Source organism: Amblyomma maculatum, chromosome 2, assembly GCF_055883805.1.
Source record: "Amblyomma maculatum isolate TAMU_Amacu chromosome 2, ASM5588380v1, whole genome shotgun sequence".
Lineage (NCBI taxonomy): Eukaryota > Metazoa > Arthropoda > Arachnida > Ixodida > Ixodidae > Amblyomma > Amblyomma maculatum.
This window is the reverse complement of record NC_139345.1, coordinates 9,828,262-9,846,772: the sequence shown is the minus strand read 5'-3', so window position 1 is coordinate 9,846,772 and position 18,511 is coordinate 9,828,262. Positions and strand designations below refer to the sequence as shown.

At 44.6% G+C, this 18,511-nt stretch overlaps 1 protein-coding gene across 1 annotated transcript in view; it reads left to right on the top strand.

Moving 5' to 3' along the window:
* Nucleotides 1-14,604, top strand: part of LOC146197912 (corticotropin-releasing factor receptor 1-like) — a 210,036-nt gene extending 195,432 nt beyond the window's left edge. Inside the window, exons 11-12 of the mRNA XM_084592542.1 lie at nt 7,703-7,744; nt 14,046-14,604. Of these exons, the coding sequence (XP_084448668.1) occupies nt 7,703-7,744; nt 14,046-14,330 (327 nt within the window). The 3' untranslated portion in view covers nt 14,331-14,604. The remainder of the gene's footprint in view (nt 1-7,702; nt 7,745-14,045) is intronic.
* The last annotated feature ends 3,907 nt before the right edge of the window (nt 14,605-18,511 follow it).

Sequence of the window (18,511 nt, the reverse complement as noted above, 5' to 3'; positions counted from 1 at the left end):
CTTTTCGAATGTCGTCTTTTGTAGTAGGCGGAGACACCTGATATGAATAGCCAGTGATATTACCAATTAGGCAACCAAGCCTCTCATTGAGGTGCGCGTTAAAAAACTCCATGGCTTCGGAAGTAGTTTGACATGCTTAATTACGAAGTGGCTTAAGTTGTAGTGGTTCACCACGCTAACACTTAGAACGGCAATAAACACAGCAGCACAGAGCCCGCTTTGTGGCTTAAGTTATGTTCCGGTGCCATGGCTCGTGGCAATGCATTAATTACGAACATTCAATTTGAGATGTTTAAAATAGTTTGGGTGGGTGGACTTAAGTTTTAAGTATAACGAATCCATATTTCGTGTGACTTAGCAGGAAGTTTATTTTGATGTATTTTTGGTCTCTGAGGTCTCTGAGAGGGATTAAACTGTAATCAAGCTTAATACAAAACAAATAACTACATGGACACTTTAGCTGAGTTTGCGGCGCGTGCTTCCAGTCTCGTAGTGGGCCAGTTCTGTCGGATGCCTGGACTGTTTAGTCGTTACGGGCGGTACTTACGGTGCCCTTTACTAAACCGTGGCTTTCCGCATGGAGTGTCACGACAAATAAGGTCCTGGCCGCTAGAAGCTCTTATCCTCTACGTAGCAAGCTCCACGTGAGTGTTATGTATGTGCCCAAAGCTCCCAAAAACAGCTGCGGCAACCAATTCTGGAGCCTTTTTGTTGACCTAATCATACCGCAACACACTGTATTTCAATTTAGGACATTGTGAACTCATTAGGTTTGCACAATAATGAGACAAAAAGTGTTATTAATGTCAGCAGTAAAGATTTAGAGCATCCATTTCGCTTGGGTTGTGGTTTGTCCTTTTGCTGCTATATGATTTGTGGACAGTGATACAAAAAAATCACTCTGCATGTCTACATTGATTGCATTTTCCTCTTTATTTCCTTGATGGTATTTCGGTTGCTTTTTTAATCAAGAAATGTTGTTAGCATATTTGCTAATTCACAGCACATTAAAGAGTTTTGGTGCCCTGCTTTTGTATCTACCATCTAAAACACGTTTGTTGTAAACTTTCTGTGTGAGCTATTAGCACGGGCGAGATAAGCGATAACCACTTCTCCTTACCACAATATGGATATTTTTCCTCTGCGGCCAGTCTGCCTCCTTGGTCCCTTAGCTTAGCAAAGATTTCGATGCACTTGCCGAGAGGCATTAACTTTCGCGGGAGAACAAGCTTCTTATCTTAGGACGCAGATGCGGTGCTGAGGAAAGGGACATTCTCAGCGGGCAAACAAGCTTTCACTAGTCTTTATATGGGAAAGCTTCCGGCCTTTCAAAGTACTTCCGCTCCGGTAGCCGATTCTCGATAGAAAAGGAGGTCGAGCGCAACAGCTATGCTTGAAGAAACTTCGTAGTTGAAAACCCAAAGCTTTTAGTACGTTTCATGGGACCTCTACGCATAACCATTGGATGGCCGTCGTACCTACTTGGAATTTAGATTTTGTTTGCCGTAGATGCAAGTTCGGTCGTAGGTCTAGCTTTATGAAAGCGCTGCAGCGATGGGTGACTGAACTTTGCAATAGTGGTGACTACTCGAGATGATTGGTTCCTAGTTTTAAAACAAAGGACTAGACAAAAACAGGCAGCGGAGGGTTCGGCCACATGTGCCAGCGTTTGCTCAGTGGCTTTTCAGTAGGCAGGACCGTTTCTCCAGCTTGTTCTCAGCTGGACGAAGTGCGATGAATAACAGAATCCCCCCCCCCCCCCCCCCTTTTTCTTATGCGGGTCAACGCACGTTTTTCGCGATACCCTATTGTTAATGTGACTTTCGGCTACATCCTTGAAATCTCCATCCTATAATGCAATATAGTGTCCCCTCGCCATTCTTTCCTTCACTGAAGTATAAATTGGGAAAGAAAAAAAAGTACTCTTAAAGAACAGCGTCACTGAAAAATACCAAGCACGTGAACCTATAATAAGGCTCAAGAAAACGTGAGCGGTAGCAACATATTTGCAGACATTTCATGTCTGAATCTAAACAATAGTGACCTTAAGGTTTCATGCAGTCTAAGAGGAAAAGTGGTGTCTACTAATTCTAGAAGAGCATTCTGACGCTTTCCCAATAAAACGTTACTTTTTAATGATTTAAATTTATTATGAATTATTCTACACCGAGGGAGGAGGGGAGAGGGGAGTTGGATTGACCCTCGTTGCAGGAAATACCGCGCCGTTAGCCAACCGTTGTTTCATTGGAAGCTTGTGATGCCGCGGATGGATTAGGCAGGTTTCACCTATTTCCCACGGTCACACCGAATGCTATGCGCAGAACTCACATGGAAATGCGTACAGTTACTGCGATGTGAGTGATTTAGTAAAGCACACGTTTTCACTCTTCCTTGCGCTATTTTTAACTGTAAGAAGAAAGAGGAAATTTGGCAGGGATGTATTATGTCTCACTGGGCGGTGTGTTTTTCCTTTTAGGCTACTCCGGGGATCTTCTCAAAAAGCTTTGTTTTATCGCCTGTAACGGAAAGCAAGCATTCCGCGCGCGCTTCAACGAGGGCACTGTTTTATTTCTTCGTCGTACGCACTCAAACAGAGTTCTGTCGAAAGTTTCGCATTGTGGTGTCGTTGCAGAGGTTAGGAGAAACGACTATAAAACTATTCTGAACAAGCAGCACAGAGACATTTCAATTAGAAGGACATGGTAGGAGTGTGGCTATTGTTCAAAAGCGTCAGAGAAAGGATGGACAGCAGCTTACTTTTTCGGGTTGCCTATGTGTACTGCCGGAGTAAGTGTACTGGGGACGTGCACATGGAAAATACGCTTCTTCGTTCCAGCATTGCGGAAAACGCGCCCCACGCATATTTAGCCGAAATTAATGCGGCACAATTTATAAGTCGCTGCCACTCTTTCCTCTAATGGCTAACTAATGTGGTAGCGAGTGCTTAACTCGCAATATTACTTGCGCGCTAAGTCTCCCTTAGCGTTAGCAGTCGGCCGAATGACTGCCTGATAAGGGTCTAATTATTCGAACGTAAACTATGGATAACGCTGCATCTGAGCGCCTATAGGGCTCGTTGCTAGTAAGAAGATTAAGTTTCTAACTGCCTACGCACTGCACTTGGAAAAGGGTGCTCCAGAACGATTAACTAGAGCAGCCTACAAGTATGCTATGTTGTCTCGTGTATGTGCGGCATCTGCGTTGCTTGCGTTTAAAAACAGCTTGTTTTAACAAACACTTCCGTGATTACAAAAATTATGTAGCTAGAAACAAATAAATCTGAAAATCTGTAAAAAGCCGTTAGCCGTAACGCACGTAAGTTACTGTGAAAACTACCTTGGTTAGAGAACCAAGAAAAATTCATCAACAAACTTCTATGTTTAAGCGCACGCAGTTTCAACAAATCGGGATTGTGAGGAAATCGGCGCTTCTTTTTTTTCTGTTCAAGGCCGAAACAGGCCACTACATGCACTTAAGCTCGGTACAAGCACCAAGTCAGCTGCTGTGGTATTATAACTACAATGCTTAATTCGAGCTCCCTGATCATGTATCATGTTGCACTCAAAATAACGTTTACGCAATCCGCGATGACCCACCTTTAGTTTGCATCGGACGATGACGCAGAACAATGGTCGTTACTTAGTACAGCCGCACAAGTAGTTCAAATTTGGCGGTGCAGGACATGAAGCATTCCATCCGTGGATGTAGAGCTTTGAGTGAGCTTAATGCGCATTTAATGCACGAGTTCTGGTTTTGTGCTGACAAAGTACTGGGTAACTTCGCACTGCTGCTTTTAAACAAGGACTTGTCTTCGTTTGAAAAACTGAGACGGCATCGTCTTTTGCATGTCCTCGAACTTTGTCATAAATATTTTAAATAGAACTAATAGCTGTGAACGTAATACGCTAGCCAGTCAACTATATTCTTTTTTTTACATGAGCTTATTACCACACCGGTTGACAGTTGCTTTCTAAATTTTCCTTTCGATTTGACATCCATTGTGTGCGCGTGCGTGCGTGCGTGTGTGTGTGTGTGTGTGTGTGTGTGTGTGTGTGTGTGTGTGTGTGTGTGTGTGTGTGTGTGTGTGTGTGTGTGTGTGTGTGTGTGTGTGTGTGTGTGTGTGTGTGTGTGTGTGTGTGTGTGTGTGTGTGTGTGTGTGTGTGCGTGTGTGTGTGTGTGCGTGTGTGTGTGTGTGTGTGTGTGTGTGTGTGTGTGTGTGTGTGAGAGAGAGAGAGAGAGAGAGTATGTGTGTCTGTGTGAGAGAAAAAAAGGGGGGGGGGGGCTCGGGGTACGAGTACATGGCGACGACTTGGGTGGCTTCAAGTAATTGCGTTCTCAAACGCCTCTGGCGAAACTGCGTCCCTTTGATGCCTTATCGGGTTACATTCGAAACCACAAATATCAAAATCTACCTGAATGAGCATGTCGATAATTCGGTATATAAAACTGACCATACACAAGCTTACTCTAGTTTAAACAAAAGCACGAATAAATTGTACTTAAGTTATGACGCTCGACCCATCCTAATGAAAGGCCGGCGTGGCGGGACCGCATCGCTCGCTGGGACTTGCTAGGCCTAAGCAGTCTCTCATCTATGCCACAGCGTATGCCACTTTGTGACTAGCGACTGTGTGATCATGTTATCAGTACACTATTAATGAAATGATCTGTCCAATCTCGTGGGTCGATGTCGAACAGGGCGGTTAGGAGAAGCATCACTTCTAAGGGCCATGCGCACCGTCAAGTATACCCAATGTTCACCTGAACGCGAGTTCGGTAAACACAAATAGCGCTATACATTTGCATACGTATTTAAGACTATTCGATTTTAAAATTTCATCTATGTACATATCGATGTTTGATATATTCGAAGTCAACTGTTAAAACGGTGTCCCTTCATATTACGCTATGCATTAGGGTGATATACCCTATGCCAGTAAGCTGCAAAAAATCTGTATCAGAGAAACAAAGTGTAAAAACAACGGTCCCTTTATTTGCTGGTAACTGATAAAACACTGCATGTTATAACGAGGTGCCATCTTATTTTGTTATTTGGAAAGACTGCAAATTACTTACACAATATTCTTTAATTGCACGCAAGGTCCAATAATTTGATACTATATGCACTATTGTTTTGTTGTAATTTCAGTAGCAGAATTATAGAGAAGTAGAGGGCCGGGCAAGCCTCACTTCTCTCCCTCTCCCCTCCCCCCTTCCCCCCTCCACCCCCGCCTCCTTTCGGAACTGAAATTCTCTATGAGAAAACACGCTAAGTCACATATTTCGGGCTTCAAGAAATTTCATGAATATTCGTGACCCCTGTTATAGAATCAAAAAGCAGGCATGCTGAAGTATAGGCGTCTGTTATATTTTGTTGTAGAGTGAATGTTAGTCAGAAGTTGAGAACATCGCATGTGAAATATTCTAATTTTGTACCAGGTGTATGCAGGCAGTTCTGAAGTGCAGCATTTGTCAACTCGGAAAATAAAATGTTCAGTGATAAATCCAGAAGTTAGAAATCTCCTGCTAGCGGCTTCTCTGCGGCGTTAGGCCTTTAATCGACGGGGGAGGCTTTTCTGGGTACTTGTGATTCCTAGTTACGCCTACAGATGTAATGCTTTGCGTCATGATGACCTCATTCTTTCTCGCAACGACAACCAGAAGAGGTGCCAATTAGCGGTAATAAAACGAAATTCTCTATGCTTTAGAATCCAAATTTATTTTCCCTTGGTCGTCCATAAAAAAAAAAGAACTTTGCAAACTCTTATGGCCGCTTTCCAAAATAACACTGAAGATAATTGAAAATTGCATTTCCAGCTTTAAGTAGGCTCATGAGTTGGTGCATATGAAAACGCGTCTCGGTATGCTTTCCCATTAAAGGAATGAGAAACAGTCAGGCTGCAGACTGCTACAGCTACACTTATGCTATGTTGCCTGTACTTAATTGGTGCATTTGATTATTAATTTCGATAAGGCGGCAATAAGTGGATTCGTTAGTCATATTATCGCGCGGTGGGATTGCACTGACTGCACTGGGATAGCACTGAAGTAAAGACTTTATCGGGCTCAGTTGCGCCGAAAAAGAATTAAGCAACTCGACGGCGGCGATAGCAGCAAGCGTGTCGTCGAAGCAGCATTGATAAAGCTGTCAACGCTGACTCGAACAATCGGGAACAATGCGGAAGCAGACGCGAGTGGCTGCAGTCATTCGAAATGGATCTCTGCTACACTGAACATGAACAAAGAAAGATCGCAATATAGTTCGGTGCACAGTAGGGAAAGTGATTAGTTGGCATGCCATCGGTTCTTGGCCGCAACAAATGGAGATTAAAGTAGTTTAAGGTTGTATGCAGACATGGAATTGCTACATTACAGTTCAAGAATTAGGCATGACCCCTGACAAAGGTGATTTTCTATAGAAAAGCCGCTAAATAGCAGCTGGTTTACGACAAAGTGCTAAAAACGTCTTATTGTTCGCACAGAAGCTGCACCTTGAGTCTCCATTTTTTTCTTTCTTGAAAAGTAATAAAAAAGAAAACAGAGCGTAGGAAAGGCACATTCATCCCCCACGGAATGCTTCTTCAACAACAGGCACAGAGAAAAAAAGACAACTTTTGCGATACGCCACTCTATATTTGGATAGGACAGTACTGCTATCACTGCCACCTCTTCATTCCGAAAGGGGGCCAAAAGTGTGGAAGTCATGCCTTTTAGCATTATTTTTCGTTTTGCGGAGGCTTCACACGTAAAGCTCGTCTGACAGTAAGCCGCCCGAGCTGACGCCGCGTTGGGCGTCTCTTGAGCCCTGATACCCATCGTTCGCGCCCTAGAAATGACGTTTTTTCAACATCTATTAGAGATAGGAATGTACCTTGCACAAAAAATCAAACAAAAAACACAGAATTATTGTACTTCACACGTTGAAAAGAGGTCAAAGTTTATAAATCAGCGGTTGGAGTCTTCATCAAATGTATAAGCATTGTAAAACGAAAAAGAGAATGGTATAAACAGCGATGCAACTAAAGATCAATCACAACTCGTCACTATAGCGATATCTTCTCTGATGAGTTACAGCGCTGGCCTCAGCGGCCTTCGAACTTTTCCATACTTCGAATAGGTTTAAGGGCACTCCGTACAGAACTTGTTTTAGATCGACTTTTGTAGATCTTTAAAATAATCTTGCCACTCTGCAAGAGACACTTTTAGTGTGCGCATACTTATCAATGCCACTTTGTTTTAGCGCCGCGCAGGTTTACGTAATAAGCCTGACACTCATGATCCCATCGGATGGGACAACACGGCAAAGCCTCGGTGTATAATGGATGAGTGGGAGGATGACACTTCGGATGCATCACAATATTTCTTAGAGCTGTTTTTATGAAGACACATTTGATAGATGACATAGCGTACAGCGTGCAATTTAGAAATTAAAGGGCAGCTTTTTTCTTTCGAAACGTTTTTGGCGAATGCTGTCCTCTGCGCACACCTTTGCGAGACGCATCTTTTTTTTGTTGTGGAGCCTGCTCTCATGAAGCCCACATTTCATGTTCGATGTATTTGACGCTATCGATGAATAATACATTTTTAAAAGGAAGATGAGGTAAGACATAATGCGCTAGAAACGTACCTTAATAAGGCCGCTAGAAAACCTGTTTTTGATAAAGGCTGTAACCTCAAATAAACTCATTTTCTTCATTTGCAGGGCCTCTCTGTCTCGGTCCTCTACTGCTTCGTCAACTCGGAGGTAAGTGAATTACTCTGTGCCTTTTCCAGCTGGTATGAGCAGAATTGCATTGTTTGTTCCTTTTTGCTATGATGCTATCGGACATTAATGGCAGGGTTTGGGCGAGTTGGTTAGACATGTTAAACCTGGAAAGCGCATAAAAAACAACGGACAACAGCAAGAGACAGACACACGAGCGCTTACTTCCAACTAATTTTTATTTCTATTATTTTTTTATTTCTACTATTTTTATTTTTTTATTTTCTGCTTCTCGCATGAAAATAAAAATCAGTTGGAAGTAAGCGCTCGTGTGTCTGTCTCTTGCTGTTGTCCGTTGTTTTTTATGCGCTTTCCAGGTTTAATAAGCTATCGGACAGCAGAATACCTTACGGTACTGATGTACTTCCTCAGACAATAACCTTATTTATCTGCTCGATTTTCATTTTCAATTGTCGCCACATGTGCACATAGCTCGCGCTTCAGCGTTATTCCGTCAATAAGACTGAGCTATATGTCTTACTTGTTGAGAGCTATAGTTTTCAAAGATACATGTTTCATAGGAAAAGGTGGGATAACACGGAGTTCACCTCAGAGCGACACAACATAATTATTGATTTGTGCGCGCGCAGTGGCGGAGCGTCAAGAGCCAATAATGTGATTGTTGGGTGCTAAATGCTTCATAATGGTCGATGCGACAGTTGCATACTTAGGAACGGCACTCATGTCACATAATTTTGGCGCATCATTTCTTAGGCTCGATCATGGGCGAATGATTTACTGTGAACGTTCTTATTTATATAAGCAGCCTGATCCAATGCAAATGAATTGATAAACTGAATTTCTATGAAAACCTGAGATCGATCTCGTGAAAAGTCTGCATGCTTAGACAAAGTGCTTCGTTTCGTGTCATTAATCATCGTTGTTTTCCATCATCACCATTTTTTTTTACTTTTTTCAGTCTTCAGACGAATGTCTCTAATTATATTCAGCCGAGCATGGCTCTCTGAGCGCTCATATTACAAAGGCGCCTATCCATCGTTCCCGGGAAACGCGGAATCTTATTCAAATGCGCTCCGATGCTTACGGTCTCTTCTTCTGTGACAGGGAAGTCGTCTGCTCGCGCTTGTAAACAGAGCTGTAATATTCTGCATCTTAATTTGGCCGCTGTGGGCCTTAGCGAGGCAAGTCACACGCGTGGACGACTTCTTGAAATCTGCTCTCCTTTATCTGAGCCTGACACAGGAACACAGAGGAAAAAATTCACGAAAACGACGATCTTAACCAACCGTGCGTTACGTAAGCAGCACGTCACGAACGAACGTACAAAGAAGAAAAGGAAAGGAAGTCTGTGAAGCATGAAAGGTGATACAGACGGTTCATCGCAGTACTGTACCCGACCCCTCAATATACAGCAAGAAGCTGTGGCTACTTTGAGTAATACAGAAATGGGCTGTTGTTTGACAGAACACTAAAAATTGGTTCCGCTTCGGTGCAGAGTTTCACAATAGTAAGCTTAAAACTGCCAATTATCAACTGCTCATACGAGCACACGTAATTGTATCCTGTCCAAGAAGATGATGAGAGCCAGTTGTAGCGTCGGGTGTGTTTGAGCAAATTTGCACTAAGGGAGAGGCCCTTTAATACGTCTGTCGACTTTCGTGAAGACATCCCAGGCAGCACAGAATATGGGGCCTTGGAGGGCCTAATATAGGCAAATATGGCTGGGGCAACCATCATAATACCTGCATCGGTACCCGACGGGACACAAGTGCTTAAGCCCCATTTGGGCTAGTCTTTCTTCCTTACATGGGTTCCATAGCGGCATTGCTCAGGCTAACGCAAAGCACATTCCTGCATCCAGGCCACAAGGGTACGTTGTAGGTTATTTGAAAGCAGACTGAACATGTATGTGGGCTTCTTGTGGGAAAGCCCTAAGAGATCCGAAATAGGGCCGCCCACAATAAATCTCCGTGGAACATACATCGGCTGTAGTGGGGCAAAAAAACGGGCTTGCCCACATGCCACCTCCCTCGGTGCCTTGAAGGTTACTTGAGGCCAGGTGGAATATAAATGAGAGCTCAGTTCGGGCAAGCCGTCGTGAAGCCCAAATGAGGCCGCCTTAGTTAAACAGCTTTAGGTCCCACATCGGCCGTAATGGGGCTGGAAGGCGAACGTGCCCTCATGATACCAAAATCAGTTCCTTTTGGGGAATTGGAATGCACGTACAACAGCAAGTGGGCTCTATGTTCAAAAACAACACCCAGCCCAACTGGGGCTGCCCACACACAACAGCTTTAGGTCCCCATGCATATGGGCCTTGGCGGGGATAGAAACTCGCTTCCGCATGTTTATCAGATTTGTTAAGAATGATTGCTAAGACAAAATGCGGGCTCTTATCGCGACAAATAGCGCTTGCCCAAACAGGGCTGCCAAATCAATGCCGCTGTGGGTCCTACAATGGTTGAAGCAGGGCTAAACACATAGGAGTGTCTACATACTATTGTGCGCGCATTCTTTCCATGCTTTGTGTATGAAAAAGTCTCCTAATTACTATTATAGATGATTTGTATAACAGTTGTTAGCACCTTTAGTCGGTTAGCAAACTTTCGTAGCTTTGGTTCTCGCGCTCATGTAAATTGCGATAAAAAGACTGGAACATACACATTGGAACACACTTCACCGCTTGAACAAGGTTGAACATGAAGTCATTGAGGCTAGATTGATCATATGAAATTATTGTGAAATGTCATGTTGTAGTTATTTAGGAAAGGCAGACGTGTATAAAATAATTGCCTAATTATGCCCGTAAATATTTATTGGGAGAAACTTACCTGCATTAGACCCCTATGGGAATAATCTGAGCAAGCCCAAGTTCGGCTTGCCGCTTTAAATCCGCATCGGTCCTATGTCATTGACTGAGGGGCTGACTGAAATAAAAAAAAAATAAACTTTGATCTGCCCAAATTTCTCCGAAGTAGGGCCATGAGATGTTGGCGGAGCATGCACATTTGGCAACGCGGGAAGAATGTGGCCAGCCCCATTATGAGCTGCCTGTATAGGTCCCAGGTAGGACCAATAAGGGCTGTTTTCGGCAGCTCACTTCAGGCCTATGTCGGCCTCAGTTCCAGCACCCGCATCCAGCCCTCCGTGGCTGGCCAGCTTTGTCTACATTGGACTCATAAAGGCCCCCACTTCATATCCCATTTTGTGCTGCATGGGATGTTTATACTAATGTCTCCTAAACACGTCTAGGGACCCACCTAGGATCTGTAGTGGCTTTCAGCTTTCACTTGTGCCCATCACTTGAAGATGTGTCCGGCGCCTTGCTTCCTAGTGAAGTTTGCAATTAGCAAATTGCACACCACAGCGCGCTTGAATGCAGAAGTGCACTGGAAAAGATGCCTTTCAGGTAACTTTGTCTGAATTCCGAAGACGCCATTTGCACGTGCTTTGGCATGCTGGAACTGAAAGCAAGAGTAGCGGAATAAAGAAAAGGAAGAAATCTCAGTTGTCCTCTCTAACGCGCTTCAGGTATCATCACTAAGCGTATCAAACAAATAAACTAGGTTTACTTCATGAGATAGCTGATCAACGTCTCCTACTCTAATGTTTGGACTTCGCTTCATTGAAGAAATACGATGCATATTAATGCCTTCCATCTGATGGCACGGGCCGGAAGAAAATTTACCCAAGTTCAGTATCCCACACGTGTATAAACATTCCCGAACCTTCGCATCAGTCATCGCTCATTATACTTCGCCATAAGCCTTAATTGTGAAACCAAATCAAACCAAAAATAAATAAGCGCGGACACAAACACCTGCACTGTCGTTTATTTCCTCATGTCGGCTTGCCCATTAATACAAAATGCAGTCGCAATTCGTCAGTGGTTGCATAATTCCTATGTGGATAAAAACGAGGGAGATAAAAAAAAAAAAAGCAATCCGTGGGCGAGCAAAACGTGCCGGTGGCCATCAAACCAAAAATAAATAAGCGCGGACACAAACACCTGCACTGTCGTTTATTTCCCCATGTCGCCTTGCCCATTAATACTAAATGCAGTCGCAATTCGACAGTGGTTGCATAATTCCGATGTGGATAAAAACGAGGGAGATAAAAAAAAAAAGCAATCCGAGGGCGGGCAAAACGCGCCGGTGGCCCACGCATCAGTTCGAGAACCCCGCAAGAAAGTCACTAATCCCTCCCTGCCGCCCACGGAACCAGTATGCGGCAGCCAAGCAGCAAAAAGCAAGCACCAGACAGCTGGTCGAAGACCCCGAAATCCAAAACACCGGCAGCCACTGTAACATCAACGAGATTGTAAGCCGCATCCTTCTTTTTCCCTGAAGACGGACTTGCCTGCCATTCGTTGTCCGGGACATTTTTATTCCCCGAGATCTCGAAACTCTCAGCATCCAACGCCGCTCTTGGGACCTGTTTACGCGTAATCCATGCGCAGAAATAAAGAAAGCGGACTGAAGAAGAGTCCCTATTGTCAAGAGCCAGGTCCGCAGGTCATTGTCACTCGGTTCGCCCGCTCTTTATTTGCTCTTGTAAAGGAACAGGCCAACGAGTGCGACATCACTCTAAGGGTCAAAAGGGGTCCCCAACAGCTGCTACCTCCCGTTGGGATAAATCGCAGCCGCTTGAGTCGCTCGGGCCGTCTCTTTGTTCTCACTCGCTCTTTCGGCTCTTTACGTAAACGGACACGGTGGCGGTTGCGTGCACAGTTTGCATTTGTCAGGAGACTCCCACTGAACAACGTGACCCTCGTCGTCGTGATTTTCTTGCGCCTGATTCCATCTAATCGTCTTGCGCCGGCCTTAGTGAGCGGGCCGCTGTGCTTGTGGCCTGACCTGGCCGCTGTTTTTCTAAACCCTGGGTTCTTTAAGTTATTTGTGTTTTTTTTTCACTTTGGTTCCCTCTGCTGCTGGCGAAATGAGGGAGTCTTGGTGGCGTAAAAAAATGGTTTGTGATTTTGTTCAGATGTATCAGTGGCACGGGTAAGGCATTACGCATCTTTCTAATGTGTTCTGGCTCTTCAGGCCCGTTCTCTAGCATAAGTGCCTAACTCCGTTGCTGTTTTTGCGGAGGATTAGCGACGTCGACGGGCAGAAAAGGAGCAAAGCTCGGCTTAACCGTTGCACAACGCATAAGAACGTTGCAACACGGTGTGTGCCTCATTGTCCATGCAATGTCAGTGCCAGTGAGGCTGCAAACGAGGCTATTTATTTGTTCTTATTGGGTATCGAAGTGCACTGCCGACATTCATGCAAGTCAGTAGTTGGCGGCAGACGCACTCGCCCGCTTAATGCGTAGTTCTCTCTTGTAGGCACAGTACAGTATAATAATCATGCGATAGGGCACATCTCAAAACCCATTTAAGCAGAAATAATTGTTTTAAGCTGCACCATTCTAGAATAGGTGGATGGTATATTGTTTCTTTGTTTCTCATTCACAGCACATTTCCTGTCTTTCGTATCGTTTACATCAATTAGGCGCTATTGCATTGTCTTGGTGCTTTATTTCTGTTTTGCTTGACCTTCTTTTTATCGCATTAGAGCTTGCTTTTTTTTTTTGCTTTGGTTTGGTGGTAGTTAAGGCCCTCCCTCGGATTTGCCATCGTGGTCCTAAGCCAAATTTACACGAGGGCTGTCAGTAGGCAGCGAGCTTGTTCGAGAACACGATTCGTCAGAAATCACAGACAGGGTTTTGGCTACGCTACGGCAGCACTCAAGAAAAGGGTGTCATACTTTTGTGTGTTTTTGTGAGTCAGCCAGGCCACACAGCGTCACTCGCTTCGTGGTTACTTGAAGCGGCCTCGAATAAACTAACTTCCTAAGGGGTCGTTTCTTATTGTGACAATGCACCTCCTGTTTTCTGCAAGCTCAAAGTGCAATCATGCTCGTGATATGAGAAGGATTTGTGTGTCGCTCGCTTTGCGTTGGCTGTATTAAAAGAGCGCAGGAGTTTCATTTCGCTAGGAGGTTTGGAAGCTCTCGTTTTAACAATCTCGATAAAGCGAACAACGCTGTTGTAGGTATTCATCGCTAAATAAAGTGACATCGTTCTCAAACCAATTTAGACCTGCTTTGTGTACAGACAAGCACGATTATTCTTGCCATACGCTAGCCACGAAGTGTGATACGAGTTTACATCTAGCTCGAACCTTGACGCCCACGCTATGTGTAAATCTCGAATTTAGCACCATCAATGTGGGACTAAGAGTTAGAAGCCAGCGAGAACTACCATCCAGGTACCTTGTCAACCACGCTTTGTAAAGTTCCCACTCATGTGCATTTCTCTTCTCTATTAATCGCAGGTGCAGACCGCGGTGCGCAACGCTTATGTGCAGGCCATGATCCGGCGCAACCCTAACCGCTATTCACGGGGCCGAGGCCTGTCACAGAGCTACTCGACCTACTGCGAGGCAAGCTCGCTGGCGCCCGACCTGCACCCGCACGGAGGCCACAGGGTGGCGCCGCTTCGCAAGACACTGGGGCCCGCGCGCCGCTACTCCGAGGTCCAAGTAGAGACGCTCGCCTCCATCGTGGCCCCGCCTCACGCGCAGCCCGCCGTCAAGTGGGAGCGGAACTGCTACTTCTGAACTGTGACAACAACGCCGCTCCCGCTTTACTGAGAACCTACGGCATCACTCGCTAATATCTTCACCTGACAACGTACTCCTCAGGTCGGCCTTCCGGTCAGGCTTGAAGAGAAACGCTGCAGGCGATGAGAAAACGAGTAACTGAGGTGGAAGTGACCTCGTTCTGAGATCGCGGGATTGAGATGCTGATGGACTCGTCGGATGAACGGCGTGAAAAAACGTTCTTGGTACAGAGGGTGGTGCAGAGTGCCCGGGTGATAAACTGTTCATTGAATGCATGCCCCTTAAGCAGCAGCGCTGTGGAGCGACGTCACACGAATCACACGAGAGGCAGCTTGGCGTGATGGGACTACCGAAAAATCAGTGACCTCATTAGCACGTGATGGCAGCTGCGCAACAGTTTCTTCTTGCCTGCAGGTACATCGCGGGAGGAAAGAAGGCCCCTGAATTCTTCTCCCGATATCGTCATCCGAAAATGGCATGACTCTTGCATCTGTTTTTAAGACCTCCTCCTACCGTCGTGGCCCACATTAATGGCGGCTTAAGGGCTTAAGCAACCACCTCCTACAATGTGGATGTTGGGCTCTAGCTAAAGTGCCGTCGTGTAGCTACCAATGTTCAGTAGGCAGCAGCTTTACCTTGACCTGTATAGATCGATATCAATGGCGTAGAATGCTTGAGAAGCTGAGTTATTCACCAAACCTCGTGCAAGCCAAACGGTCTAAAGCATAGCGCTGTTCGGTCAATCTGGACTTAGCCATTAAAATAAATTAATCAATATCATAATCACGATTCTCGAAACTGCTCTGGCCTTCTTGTGATCGCTGTTAAAAGCAACCACATGTTCTTGCTTCATCCACTGGAAGTTCATGCTCACGAAAAAATCGGAGCCTTGTAAGGTAACTGGAGTTTCTGGTCCAACGTGGCTCTTAAACCTGTTTTCTTGAGAATGCAAACATTCCGGCTGACAACGTTCCATAGGATCTGGGCACCGAGAGCGGCCCTCCGTCGCCTTGCCTGGTAAAAAGAGGCTGATTAATTCCGTAGCACGCAGCTGCATCCAGCCACGAACGTGCGGCAGCATCGAGGCGTCTTAAAGCGCATGCTTAACAGATTGTGCGCCTGCAGACACTGTGTCCGGCATGCAAAGGCTCGTTCCGGGATAGTCTAAAGGCAGTCACACGTTGTCAGGGGCTGCAGTACACCTTCATAGTAAAGTGCTTTTTTGCCGTTGCTTGACTTGTGGTTGCACTCAACTAAAACTTTCTTAATCGTGACCATGAGCCAAAAATATGATGTGAAAGCAACATGTATTCATATTTTTGGTTCTGAGATATTGGACATGCTTAAATGGTTAGGGATTTTTTTTTCTACAAAGTTGCAACTTGTTCTTTCAAAGTACGAGGTGGTGTCATCAGATGTCAAGAATATGTTATCTGGAAAGCTGATTTTGAACTTTTTCGGCATTAGACAGAACCTACCAAAAGTCTCGTCTTATTGATTGTAGCTATACACAGAAAGGCTTCAGCACTCACATGCATGAAGGAGCGAGGCGAAGATGCAGAGCTTTGTGCTTGGCATCATGTATAAATGACCAAGGAAAAAGACGCAGAGTTTCTCGTTTAGCGCATGTATCTTTTTTACACATCTAACCATCAACTATGAAAAAAAAACACGATGTGTACATATGTCCTGGATGGGTTTCAAAAAACCTCTTCTTCAGTACCATTACGTACCCATCAAAGATAACTGTCTATCTACAGAGCACCGAGTCAAGCTACACGTAGTTCACAATCATTTGAACTCTGGTATTGTAATGGTTTCTGAGTCGCCGCGCTTTTTATTCGCGGTCGTCACTGCGCGCGCGCGTTTGTGTGTGCGTGTGCGTGTGCGTGCGTGCGTGCGTGCGTGCGTGCGCGCGCGCGTGTGTGCGTGTGTGTGTGCGTGCGTGAGCGTACGTGCGTGTAAATCTGTGTGAGTATTACTCCCTCCTTTAGTTTTTAAAGAGTCCAAGAGATCAGGTCATAACGTTGTTAGCATCTGCTGTTCTAATGAAATCCCCGCGTTACCTATATTTCAATAAAATTTATTTCCGCAGCATGATGTCAATATTCGCACATCGTGGCGTTTTCATAAGCGGGAGGTGTCTCTGGGGCATTTTGCTGAGCTCACTCCACACGGAGACAGATATGATTTATGTGCTACCACAAATCTATCGCGTGGTGATAAAATGTTAAGCAACAGGCGGAACTAATTTGTAATATTGATTTTGGTGATTGCCGTGTGTCTGTGTCAATGTCGAAAAAAGAAATAATGCACCACGCAACCACTACATTCTAAGAATGCCATTGCTCTAGAAAAAAATATAGAGAACAATATTTTGGCTAAAATTCTAATATCATGTGAACGCAGTGCTGCACATGTGTTTCTTTTGTCGCAAAGTTTCTATAGATATCCGGAATGAGACACATTTGTCACATGTTGAATTTCTGTTTTTATTCAATGGCTGCACAACTGCAGCGCCATAATTCAGGACATCCTGTGGCCCAGGTAATGCATTGCTATGTAGCTGTTATGCAGTTATTATGCATAGCAATATGTTACTAGGAATATGTTGATGCATAGCTGTTGCTATGCAGCTGTTGGCCAATCACAGCTGCTCCGCCTGCAAGGTAATACGTGGTGTAGCAGATTTCTGGATTAGGTTTTCACACAAATAACTATGTAAGTGCATGTCTTCTATATATAATTAGACATTCTGAGGGATAGCTGGTTGCTTTTATTCGCCTTTTATCCTACTCCAGCCAATTAGAGCGATAGATATGCTGAGCAACAGAAAGAAAAAAAGTCAACGGCTAATACAGAGTTGAGAACCCAGAATAGCTAAGGCGGACTAATGAGGATGATAGTCGAATAAAACATCAACATAAGTGCATCAGTGTAGCGACGGAAAAGTTTAACCTTTATAGAAATTCTATAATAATCATTGCTCGCATCGAGTTTTTCGTGGGCTTAACTGTGCCTTTTGTCAGCCTCCGTGGCGAAACCTAAGGAAAGTAAGCTTACGTCATATTCGAATTTTAAACGCTTTCTTAGTAAGGTTTGGGAGTCTTTGGCAGAGGAGCAAAAAAATAAAAAATGATCGAATCCCTCAATTATAAGCGCTCCGTCCGCTTAAAAAATCTCTGCACTTGGTTTTAGGTACGCCGCGCCTTTCGGATTATGAAGCAGCGTGACCTATTCTTTTGTCTCGTAATGTTGATGAACATTTCAAATAAGTTGCGTCTAGCAAAAAAAAAAAAATCCTTTTACCATCTCTATAAAATATAACTTTGAACGACATCTGTCCACCTTTTTGTCCAATTCTCTTGTTCTTTTCTTTTCTTAGTCGAAAATTAGCGCACAAGCCATGCCCCTATCTAGACAACGCTATAATAAAAAAAGTCCGAGAAAACGTTTCATACACAAACCTACTAACTGCCATGCTAATAAGTCGCAGACACGCATAATACGCCCAAGATGCGAAATATAGGCGCTTGTTTGGTTTGGATTTTCGTGTATTTCATATCTTATTTCAGCCCTTAACAAGATAACAATCACAGGACGATCGCGTTTTTTTTTTTTTTTTAGTTCTGCAGTGCAGATGATGTCTTCTGCAAACTCTCATTCGCCTCCGTTTCTTTGGGTGCCTACGAAAAGCATCTCGTCATCTCGTCTTAAAAACGGTCTCGCTGGTCGTCCTTCAGCTGTTCCGAACACATCAGGCCACAAATGCGCCTTCGCGCTTCTCTGCTTACGAAATGTGCCCATAAACGGCGACTATTGAGCCTATGCAACCTGCACATCTAAAGCTCTCAACTGCGGCTACTTACAATAGATAGACATCACTTTTGAACGCTCACGGGAGAGTAAACTGGCGATAAGAGACGTTTGGTCGTCAGAAAGAAAACAGAAATGTTTTGATATTGCAAATTTAACTTTTGCCTTTCTTTTTAAGGGGAGGGGGGGGGGGGAGGAGGCGGCAGACTGGCCTGTCAGCTGTCGGTAAGCGCAAGAATTTCCACGTGCAGTCGCCATTATCTACTTGGCACGGTGTGCAACGCACACAGCGAACGAAACCCATGTTTTATGCGCAGTAAGAAAACAGAGCAAGTTGGTAGCTGTGAGCCTCTTTCTTGTTG